The 12,896-nt window shown below is 37.4% G+C and overlaps 1 protein-coding gene across 1 annotated transcript in view; it reads right to left on the reverse strand.

Moving 5' to 3' along the window:
• LOC133987209 (uncharacterized) overlaps positions 1-12,896 on the reverse strand; it is a gene marked incomplete in the record, with an annotated part of 29,929 nt that overhangs the window by 15,121 nt on the left and 1,912 nt on the right. The window contains 3 exon segments of the mRNA XM_062426498.1: positions 11,916-12,096; positions 12,285-12,548; positions 12,776-12,896. Coding sequence (XP_062282482.1) covers positions 11,916-12,096; positions 12,285-12,548; positions 12,776-12,896 — 566 coding nt within the window.

Genomic DNA, 12,896 nt, shown 5'->3' on the forward strand with positions numbered 1-12,896 from the left:
AAATGCTTTTATGTTCCATAATCTTCATAATGAAGCTAGTATGTAGAGGACAGTCACTCTGGCAAGGTCTTTTCTTCTTAGCCCACCACTCAAAGAAGAGTTTCATATAACATCACTGTTCTGTATCAAGTAATTCCCAAGAGCAACAAATCCAGTGATGGCACAGATGTGTATGTTGGGCAAGCAGCAGTTGTTCCCCTGGTGTCCTCCAGTACTTTTAAAACCTCACTTTTTGTTTAACTAATAATATCCATTATTACACTGTAGGCATTTTACTGTTGTGCATTTGTAAAGTTAAGAAAACGTGACAGCTCTATTGGTGACACTTTTCAAGTCCTCCTTGACCAATCAACAGGTCATGCAGAAAATCCAGTCAAAGGGGAAAACCACTCAATGCTTTTCTGGTTTTGACCACAGACCAAATGTGAAAGAATAAAAAAATAAATAAGCTATCGCATGAAAAAAGGGATTAAAGGAACAAAAAATATGCATGTGAGTGAATTTCTGTATTCATTGTGTAAAAAATGAATAATCTTTCATTTGTGTATGATTACACTATTTTGTGTGTATGTGTGTGCAGGCATGTGTGATGAATAATCAGCAAAAACATATTAAGGCTAGGATCGCAGAAACAGTATTTACTAGTAATCTACTAATACTATTCAGATTTAATACTATTCACTCTTATCACTGTCTGAGATCCTCCAGCAGGGCCCTACTGAAGGTTCCTAAATCTCATTTCGACTCACTTTTATTGTATGGCTTTTTCTTAACCGTTGATATTTGTTTTATTATTATTGTATATTGTCATTGTTTTATTCTGGATATTTTATTTGCATTATCTGTTTTTACTGTGAGGCACTTTGTAACTTTGTTTTGAAAGGTGCTTTATAAATAAAGTTTATTTATAAATTATTATTATTATTATTATTAATAATACTCTTACCGTTCTTAGTTTAGCCTAAGAAAAAAGTGAATGTAGGAAAGTCAATGAAACTGATTTGAAGATATCAATGCAGAAGTGTAGTTGCAAGATATGATGCTCTTTTAGAACCTTTCATTGGTCATGTAACGGAAATCTCAGAACAAAAAAGTAACAAAAATAAACATTTAGCAAATATTTTGAAAACATATATATATATATATATGTATGTGTATGTATGTATGTATGTATGTATGTATGTATGTATGTATGTATGTATGTATGTATGTATGTATGTGTGTGTGTGTGTGTGTGTGTGTGTGTGTGTGTGTGTGTGTGTGTGTGTGTGTGTGTGTGTGTGTGTGTGTGTGTGTGTGCGTGCGTGCGTGCGTGTGCGTGCGTGTGTGTGTGTGTGTGCGTGTGTGTGTGAACTTTAATAGAGACTCTACCATATTCAGTAAACAGTGTTGAGTGCACACAAAAGTCATGTTTTATGTTAACAGCTGATTTAGATTAATCAGGGTTGGAATTTAACTAACTTGAAAACATGTTAGATGTTTTAGCACATTTAATATCCTTCATCTTGAAATCTAATAGCAACTAACATTCGCCCTACGTTTAAGTTCCAGCACCTTTTTTCATTTAAAAGATAAACAAGACATCCCCGGCACATATCACCTGATCATTACATGATCAGGTGATATGATCATTACATGATCAGGTGATATGTGCCGGGGATGTCTTGTAGTGCATTATAATATTACTCTCATTATTACTAAGATCACAATTGACCACAAACATCGACCCCACACCATGTAATTTATAGAACTGTACTCTAGAGCTCCAACAAGTAGTCAGTTAATTGATTAGTTGATCAACAAAAAATTAATACTATTTTGACAATTGATTGATGCTAAAAATGCTAAATGTTAAAATGCTATGATTTGCTGTTTCCAGCTTCCTAAATGTGAATGTAAAACCAAAAAAAGTAAAAAATGTTCAAAGTGTCACTACTGGGAAGCTTTAAGAATATGGCCCTGTGGTAATTTTCTTTGAAGTCAATGATGATAATACTAAATTATGTTATTATATTAAATTATGCAATTATGTTTTCCGATCTGTAATATCACCTTTTACATGCCACCCTTCACATGACAAAGCCAAACTTTGGTTCTCCCTCAGCAGATTGAACAGACTTGGATATAAACTTCCACTCAACATACATATATATATATATATACTTAATAATCACTGAACTGTCACAGAACAATGACTGTTGACATGGCATCATAACTGAACTAATTAATCTTCACAGCTTATTAAGCATTCTGTTTAATGTTTCATGGCTCTATGTCAAATGATTGGGGTATGCTGCAGGAAAGGGCAAATGGTAAAGTACTATGGACTGCATACAATATTTCAGTCTGTATTTAGTTTTGGTTTTAATGATGTTGTAACGAGTGTTGTAATAGTATAGTCATTGTATTAGTTATATTATTAAATGAAAGAAATATTAAATTAAATGTTACTGTATTACTGACACCTGGGAGCTGCCCAGTAAAATCACTGTTGTCTTGTTTGTACTGAAGGACAATGAGCACATATCACCTGATTATGTAATGATCAGGTGATATGTGCCGGGGATGTCTTGTTTATCTTTTAAATGAAAAAAGGTGCTGGAACTTAAACGTAGGGCGAATGTTAGTTGCTATTAGATTTCAAGATGAGGGATATTAAATGTGCTAAAACATCTAACATGTTTTCAAGTTAGTTAAATTCCAACCCTGATTAATCTAAATCAGCTGTTAACATAAAACATGACTTTTGTGTGTATGTGACCTTTTGCATCCAATGAAAATAACCAGGTAGAAGAGTTAACCAAAAGTGTCATTTTTAGAGAGACAAACCCTCTCTAAAGCACAAGCTACATTGATATTCATGAAATATCCTCATACTAAGAGACAAGAAGAAAAAGCTCCTCTCCAGCATTTGGAAATCATGTGCCAAAGATGGCCAACAGTCTGCAGGGTTTTATTTCAAATGTAAGACCATCACATGATTTAACCCTCATATAGTCAGGATGAGAATCTTACGGCACATCAACCTCCATGGCGTATGACTCTTGAACTGTATCTCTTGAATCAAACTGTTTGTCCTTAAAGCAATAGTTCGATATTTTGAGAAACACACATGCCAGACTATTTCTTTGCCAATAGCAGTGACTTCCTGAAGTGCTAAGCTGACTGGCTGTTGGCTGTAGCAGTCGTGCATTTATATCAAAAGACAGATATGACAGCAATATCCACCTTCTCATCGAACTCCAAGCAAAAATGTGAATGAGAGTATTTCCCAAAATGTCAAACTATACCTTCAACAACTCAGGGTTTTGTTCATATATTTAATTACTGTTTCACACGAGTGTCAATGCCACTGTAAGATACTTCTTAAAAATGTGTCTCTGAGCAACCACGTCAGAATTCGTGACTTTATACATTTACTCAGGTTCTTCAGTTTGTTTATTCCCATGCCTATCTTCCTTTGCTGACGAAGATTTAAATGTGACACATGAGTCACAAGCAGGCTCACTGAAAGACAGGCACAAATGCGACACCAGTGTGGTTAGTCTCCGTCTCACCCTTAAAGGGGCAGCCAGGATTAGTACCTTCATGGCATCATGAGTACCAAAATATATAGTGTCCTGTGGTTTAGAGGGAATTTAACCTCAGGGGCAATTACGTGAAAGAATAAATGAAACACCACATGATTCTAGTTCTCACTCATAGGCCTTAATAGGAGAGTTTGTGTATTTCAAGCGGTTGCACTAAAAGATTGATGACTATAAGCCAGGCTGAATAGTTGGTACCATCCTTGGTTGGTGTTTAGGGACACATTCACATGAGGTTTTGAGGGGAGTATGTATTGCATGTGTTTATGCCTTATATCAGTGGTAGTTGATGTATTGAGTGTACTCTAAAAGCACTAATGATATCAGAAAAAAATGAAAATGTTTCAAATATGGCAGAATATTGCTGTAGTAGCTTTTTGTATTGTAACTGTGTCTAATCCTATATAATTCAACAAATATGGTCATAAAACTACATTACTAATAGGCTGGAAGATGATATTTTGAAAGATATGTCTGAGCTTCTACAATTTCAACTGTTTAACAGCAGTGTTGGGAAGTTTCACAAATGTTAAAATACAGAAAAGTCACCTCTCACAAACTGAGATATTGGGATTGTCAGTAGTGTGTTATTCATTTGTCCAGTAGAGGGTGCTCATGTTTTATAATTAAATGCTTGAAACAATGTACTGAAATTGTGAAATCATTGAAGATACAAGCAAAGCAAACACAAGCTTTGTGATCATATGATGGAGAAACAGCAGTAATGAAGTTAAATATGCAACAAGGAGTTACAATGGAGATCAAGAGAAAATGAAAGAATAGATTGTGGTGGTTAAACGCTTACTGGCTTCTCCCCTGAAACTACATGCCTGTTTTGCTCAGATTTAAAACTCTTCCTCAACTAACTTCTCAGGAAATTTTCAAAACTGATCATTACACATGCCAGTACCTGTACACTGAACTACTGTAAAGTGAAATAAGTATGTTACTAGACCTGGGTGACATTTTACTGCTGTAATCACTGAAACAAATCAACAAAGACCATGTGCCAGTTACATAAAATCATGTGACCACACTGCATCCAAGCAAAACTTGACATTCAAAGTGCAAAATCTTGGAAGGAAGGAAATAGAAATAATCTATCAAAATGAAATTCAATGACACATTTTGTGTAACTGCCAAGAAAAACTACTAAACGTCTGACTAATATGTACCAAAAAGTAATATTTAAAGTCGCAGTAAGACTGACATCCTGTCTGATGTAACATAATGATGACAAATGTTTGTGTATTTGTAGATGCTATTTCAGTGAACCCTGACAGAACTTCAAACCAAACCTTTCAAGTCATTTTCAAGTTGTACTTAAAGACTAGCCTTGTGCTTATTCTGTGAAATGTTTCTGACACGGTTTGGAAGAAAAAAAAAAAAACAGCTCTCAATGACAGCTTCACTTAGAGCTTGTCTAATGGTGTTGAGTTATGGCCCCTTAAACTGATGCCATTTCATCTGCTTGCATAACTAAACTGGTCAGACACATATAAAATTCCATGTGCATTCATATATTGATTATATACATGATTATTTTAAAACCTGGCACTGCTACTGTTACTTGGCCCCCCAAGTAGAAGGGACCATGCAGGGAATATGTTATTTTAGGAGACATGACTTCATAAGTCCATTGTTGATTATTCCATAGTGGGAGGACTGGATCAAGATTGTCAACATTGTCCTGGACCGTTCGCAGTCCTGACATGTTGGGTTTCATTGTGTGCTTTTGTTGTGTGACGCAGAACAATACTCAAGTTTGACAGTGATCCTGCCAACAACCAATGAAACTTAAACTAAAGGCAAAGGAGGAAAACAATAAAAGAGGGAGAAGTCGCTATTTGCAACAGCAACTCCCAGTGACAGCAGGGATCAAAAGAGAGGGATCAAACTTCATTTTCTCATGTATAAACCAATCAAAATTAGTGACTGTGGTACACCCTGAAATAAATTAGTTCAGTGTTAGCTATTTGTGGTTTTGATGTGGTCTTAGACTGTTTGAATCTTTTCTATGCCTATTTTATTTGAAGGAATACTTATAAAAACCATAAAAAGTATCTTAACCACCCTTATCCTATCATGTAAATATTTTGTGATGCTTTACTCAATAAACATGGGAGTACATTGCGTGTTATAAATGACAATGAACTGTTGTGGATCAATCAGATACAGTTTTGGACAGATTTTCCTGATGGAGAAAAACTGTGGGCCTGAAGCATGTATTTGATGTATTTAATGGCCATTTGTGATTGCAATTATAAATATTTAGCAAATGTATTTGTGTAGAAAATTTAAACCTTCGGGGGCCCTTGAGACGTTTGGTGCCTATCTTACTTCCCCTCCCTAGTACTCCAAACAATGACAAATTTGAGTAATGGGTAGTCTAAATGTGTGTGACGCCTCATTGTCTCCACTACTTGTAGTATGCACCATTTCCCAAAATGAGTTAAAAAGATTTAACTTTTTTTATTAGCTGAGTGGGTTTCAGTTTGTTTGTTTAAACAAGGCTAAGGGGAAAAAAGCAAAGTCACTTTGGGGTGTTTCACCAAAATTACAGCTGAATCGCGAAATCTTTCATACTTAGAATTTCCTTGGGTCCTGGAGAAATTATCTCAAGCAATAGACAGATATTTATATCTATAATTTACGACTAAGCACTGAAGAATAATATTTACGATTAAAGGGCACATATCTGAAAGTTTTGATATAATAAAAAAGGTCTATGACAATACAAAAATCACATTTCTTGATATCTCTATTCTGAATAATGTGGTGTAATTCATCACACTTTCAAGGCAGATGATAAACTAAATGAATTCTATAAGACTACATCCTTTCAATATACAGTTACTAGAATACTAAATAAAAATCTAAATTACAAGTTACGGTAACACCAATGATGCTGTATGCTTCAGTTGAACAGATTATTTCCTCTTTAATGCTTAGTGATTTGGATCATTATTTGTCAAGCATCTCAGAGCAGGAAATCAGTCCTAACTGGCAAAAGAATTCTCAGTGATGCAGGATTTGGCTATAAAAGCATTTTATCATCAAGCATTCATCACTCCTCTCACAGAACATATCTGCCTGATTTCCATCTTCTGTATAATTCTAACATTAGGACACCAGTGGAGTTCTTTTAAATTCCTGCCATGACAGGAGTTATTTGTAGAAGACAGTCGATAAAATGCCTTTACTCTCCTAAAGGTAGGCCCCAAAAGTGCAACTGTTTTCCAAAACAGAGATGCTTGAAAAATGTCCGCCCTGATCTCTGATCAGTTCTGCATTACTACTACAAGTAAAAATTAAAAATTAAAAACAGGTGGGGTTACTGATGGAGGGCAATGTCACCCCACGTCCCCCCCAAGTCTTATTTGTCTATGAAGTGTAGGAGCAAAACGTTCAACTATCCAGTAGAGAATTCAATCATATATTGTAGGAAATCCCATCTAGTTTGAGGCTTTAAAACAATTTCCAATCCATCAGTTCTCATGACTATCAATCAGATCATCTGCTTAAAACTGTTAAACTGTTAAAGCTGGCTCTTTTTATTGGATGAATATCCAATGTCAGAGGTTATTTCTAGAATATATTTTTAATTTTAAATAGTGAAGAACATTCATCAGAGGCAATGTGGCGATGTTTTATAGTATATACACTGATGTAAAAAAAATTCTCGAAAAGTAAAACTGTAGGTTGTGTTCTTTGATAAAGAGTGACAGATTTCTATTAAACTCAATGAACAAAAATTCAGCTAGTGCAGTGAGACACCATGACCAAGATCACCTTCAGGTCCAGCATCCACTGGTTATCTTCAAAAAGCACCTGATTTAAAGTTCAGGTCACTCTGACGTAAAGGCTAAGCTTTGTTTCCTGAGTTCCATAATGTCATGTGAGGCAGAGAGGAAACTGTGCAGCAAATCATCACGAGCAGCAACGCTGCCGTTCATCGGGCCACACTCGGCTGCAGTGGTCACACCTGCACTGAAGACTGCTGGTGTGCAGACGCTGTCACAGCTTGTATTACTTCCTGACCTCAACACCATTAAGAACTTGTGAGACACGCTTGAACACAACAGCTGGAGACGTGACCTCTGCCTGCCAAGACCCGGCAGCTCAATCAGGAGCCTCTCCAGAAATGCACCCCACATGTTTCACCCCACAGAAACACATTGAGAGGCTTTTTAGCTCCATGAGGTGTCAAGCAGAGTTGGCTGCAACAGGTGATCACGGAGAGTTCTGAAGTACTGCTCGTTCACAACTTCTAAAGGAGTTATTGTTTGTGAGAAAATGTATTTAGGGTTCCTGTTGCTTGAATTTTATATCAGTTTTTATTTCTTCTTAACATTAGTATACATGAAGACTTTTTGGAGCTCTGAGCATCTTTCCAGTTAGACAATGCTTGTGGGCTGGAGACATATCATCCTTCTCGCTCTTGAACCTACTTAGATTTTTCAAAATGTGGGAAATGTAGGGTGAAGGTGTTTAAGAACTCCAAGATTTAAAGGGTGAGTTCACCCAAAGGCTTAGTGGCATCTAAACACGTTTTTATGTCTCTAGGTTATCTTCTCCAAAATGTCTGCCACCACCCCAGTATTAAGGAGGTGAATCTTGTTATGTCACTAACAAGTCAATGGTTTTCTTTCGAACAATTTATTCACTAGAAAATAGTTCCAATGAAAACCATATACAGGGAGATTGTTGCTTCAAGTATCTTTTTCAAGATTTTGAGCACCACAAAATATAATTCACCCCATTGTACTGGCATGGAATTGGGCAGATTTTAAGGGTAATTTCACATATATTAAAGCGACTCTTACCTTTCTTGCATTTCACACAGCACTTTGAAAAAACTTGAACAGCAACAACCCCTCCTCCCTCCTATGTCCCACCCCTGCACTCCCTTCCCCTCCACCAACCGCCCCCTCCCACTCCGCGAACGCACACTACTGATATAGTTTTCTTTTCCCCCATGGGAGCGGCTGGAGGTGGAAACCGTGGTCCGCTTTTGTCGGTCATTGTCAGTCGCTACTGGCTGTTTATGGCTATCTCCGTGGATCATGGATGTATTATAATGCCGTGGATCCACAACAGACTCTCTTCCGGGTGGGAGTGTGCGCGCAATTACATAATGCAGAAGGGGAAAACAGGCAGGTCGCTCGGCCAATCATATCATTCGGTCCGAATGATATGATTGAGTTTTCACAGAATATTATGAGAATGGAATAATGATTAGTTTCTATGCCTGGTAAAACTTCCTAACATTTTAGAGTGCCATTACCTTATTAATAGCATTTTAACCTAAACAAAACAATTTGTAAAAATGTAACAAAGGTAAGCTTTAATATATTACAAGTTTCCTCCTAATTAGCATACAGTATTTGACTTTAAGGTTTCAAGAATTAAAGTTTAAATGTAATTTCTGTATTTAAGTAGGTTATTTCACAAAGCAAGACTGTGCAGTTAAACTGTGGTGGGTCGGACCTGGAAGAGTCCAACCAATCCTGGCTACATGCTTCAAGAGACAGGCTCCCAACTGTCATATGCCTTGTTTTGCTACCATAACCTCACGTGACATACTTAATACTCCGTTATCTTCTTTGTAGAGGGGAGAGGAAAGAGTCCTTAACAGTTTACCTACTTAAAAGTCTCCAGATACATTCACATTTACTTGAGGTTTGGAAGATACGGCAACGTTTTAAGCTTCCTCAACTGAAGTGAACTTATGCACTTATTAGTAATGCAGGAAATCTGTGTGTTGCAATGATACTATCATAATGACCATTTGGTTTGCTGAACAAAAATTAATGCTAAAATTGCTCTGTTGTTCAAAAACGAAAGTTGTAGAGGTTGGGAAAAAAGACGTCGAAACTGACCACAGGTCAGTTTAATGTTTTTGTGTTTGTATTAATATGTTGAGAAATGAAGTATATTTGAGTGTGAGAGCAAAACACATAGGGGTTGGGGGTTCAAAATGTAAGGAGCATGAGTGTATTTATACTATCTGTATCTGATCTATAAATAATCTAAAGGGTATTAACCCAATTATACAAGCACTTAAATACTAAAAAATGTCTGTCTTTGACCCAAGACGCCCCACAAATCTCTAAAGTTTGTATGCATGTACAGTATGGTGAGATGTAAGTGATGATGTATTCTCCATTTGCAGTAGGGTGAAGACTTTCTCAGAGGCACAGACGAATGGAGGCTTAATACTGATGGTGGCCTGTGGACACTTCAAAATCATCTTCATGGAAATTTGACAACAAATCTCCCATTCACTGTTCGACGGACTCCAAGTGGAAACTCATTCTAGCATCTGCACTGATGAATCCTCCAGTCCTCTCTGCATCAGCAAGAAGTCAACCTCCTCCTCCTCCTCCTCCTCCACCTTCGTACCAGCTGCCCAGTCCCTATTCACTCGGGATCCTATCCAACCTCATATTGGTGTGTCTTCAACAAATGGTCCAAGATTGTGTGTTTGTGTGTTGAGTGATGGTGGATAAGGCACTAAGATACTGTAAGTTACAACATCCAGAAACTTAAAGTATGACACAGGGGGCAAGGAAAGTGGTAAACTGTTGCGTTGTATGTATGTTATGAAGTGCATTGCATGGATTAAGTGCAGTTATTTGTTTTCTGCAACTGCCAACAAAAAAACAAGATACTCCTAATGGATGCATCAGAATACTAATAACTGTGCTGTTTGTGGTACCATTTCAAATTGAAGTCTATGTTTGTAAAGCACTTGCATCCTTCAGACCTGGGTGCTTGAACATTGGGGTACTTCATTGACAAATGAACCACTCATCGGGGAACCATAAGGTTTGGGGAGTTGAAGTGCTGTGGCACGTCGTCATTAAACAGGCTTCACAAAACCAGTGCGCTCAGTGGTACCATAGAGTTGTAAAAAGGTTTCATGTCTGTTAGCAAGACATCCTGTCTGTGCCGCTGTTACAAAAAAGAGAGCAGCCTTCTCACAACACCCGCCAAACACATCTTGAATGAACTGAGCTGACATCACAGTTTAATCAAGTTAATGCAACAGTAAAGGTGAATTAACCATCTCTTTTGGGCTGTGGTTGATTTAAGGTTTAAGACCTTGTGTGACTACTAATATTGAGAAAAGAAAAGCTTTGTTAGGATATGTACACTCCATTTTAATAAATACAAGCTTTGGGGCATAGACTTCTTTCCAGCATGTGTAAAATGTGCAGCTCATAGTGTGGATGATGTGCAGTAAGTAATAAAATGGAGTGTGCAGATCCTAGAGAACAATAGGATGATATTAAAAAATATCCAATTGAGCTTGAAGCTTCATTATTGACCTTAGAAACAGCAGTGTGTTTTAAAAAAAAAAAAAAAGGTTCAACTAACAAAAAGTACTATCTATATATTGCCAAAGGAAGTAGAGGAGTTCAAACTTTTAAGAACCTCATTAAAAATGTTGAATTTGATGTTAATCTTTTTGGAGACAATTAGCAACAACAGTATTTGGACAGTATTGTTCACTAATTCAAAGTATTCCAATCATATTGATGTTGTGAATATGTAAGCAATATCCTGTTGGCTCAGCTGAGCATATGAAAACATCTGCACTATGTGCACTGCAAGTTATAATGAGAAACAGACCCTAAACCTTGACTAGAAAGTTCTCTTGAAGTAATCCTAATACACTTAATGGTAGCCTAGTTCACAGTACAAGGCACATTTCCAAAATAGAAGACTGTTGCCAACCTTGTATTAGGCTTTCCCTTTTACCAACTAAAACTTATTCCAACTGGTGCTCATCATTTAGGGAGGGATTGTCATGTTTTGCAAATCAGTATGTGTATTTTCACTGAGAACCTTTGAATTTGGAAAAACACCTTTGCAAAGTCAGACAAAGTGAACTTTGGAGCGGTTAGGGTAAGGGTTAACACATTGATATGAAACGTGGTAAAGCACCCTGCCTACCACACACATCATTGCTGTGTGTTGTCTAGTTAGTGGTTCCCAGTTTCATGAGACTGTTTTTTTAAGTGTGTTCAGTTGAATACTGAAATCCTGACGAGTCAAGATTGTTTCAGCACAGCATTTCGGGCATTTAGATTTGACAAAGGAACTATGAAAGTGAATACTTACCCACTGCTGACCCCTGCTACTTATCAGTCATCCACAGAAAGGGTATGTAAGTGTATGTGTGTGTCGTTGCTTGTTGTGAATGATTGTGTTACATAATGCGAATTCAAAAGAGGGAGGAAAATCTATACTGCCAAAAGAAGCACTAGTGTTTAACCTGCTGTATGATTTGAATGTGTACGAGTAGTGAATGGTACATACACGCTGTGTAAAACTTAGATGATGGTATGGAAGTGGCCTGAACTCCTTTGAGAGTGGGGTCGCAGGCTAAGGGAGATGCAGCCTCCTTCTGTCTTCCACCATCTTCCTTCATCTCCTTCTCTTCAACTCCTTCCTCAGATTTTCCTGCTAACCTCTTAGACGTCCTACCCGACTTCTGACCCTGAGATGAAAATATTTGCATGGCTCAAGCATAAAAATACTTCATAGTTTTGAATCTTACAGTGAAGTAAATCTGACAAAAAATGTGGAAAGCCTACACCAAGAAAGAACATTTACAATTTTTTGGTCTATAAAAAAGAACCTACAACATTTATCTCAGTTACTCAGTATGCATGTTTAATTGCTTACCTTTGTAGTGGGTTTGGCTGCCGGAGCTTTTCTCTGTGCCCGTCCTTTGGACTTGGGCACCTTAGTGCCAGAGAGTGTCTTCATAGTGATGGCAGCATGCTGAAGGATGCAGTCAGTGCCACAGTAAACAGAGTCTGGTAAAGCTTGTTTGGAACATCCAGGTCCAATGCACAGAGGCAGAGAGTCGTCCGTCTCCATCTCCACTTCAGGTTCAGTCTCTGGCTTCATTGAAGGAAGCTTCTCCTCCTCCACCTCTACAGTTTCCTGAAACCAAATTCAAATCATCTTAGTAACAGACACCAGACTTCTGTCATGCAAATCAGTCAATGACTAATGACGCAACTATAATACTTTAATGAAAGTTTACTGAGAGATACACAACCTAAAAACAAACAGCTGACACATAAAAGTAAAGAAGCTATTTATATTTTGTTGTGACTAAGGGCAGTGAGCCATCTGGAAGTCACTGACAATCCAAATGAAATTCTAACCTTGGGGGCTTGCTTCTCTTCATGTTCCTCCCCTTTTTCACCAGGAGGACTTTGTGTCAAGCATTCGGGAAAGCTAAGCTCAGGCTCTGGCTGAGTGTACGATTCAGACTGGAGTTGGCTT

The sequence above is a fragment of the Scomber scombrus genome, chromosome 10 (genome assembly GCF_963691925.1).
Source record: "Scomber scombrus chromosome 10, fScoSco1.1, whole genome shotgun sequence".
NCBI classification, from domain to species: domain Eukaryota; kingdom Metazoa; phylum Chordata; class Actinopteri; order Scombriformes; family Scombridae; genus Scomber; species Scomber scombrus.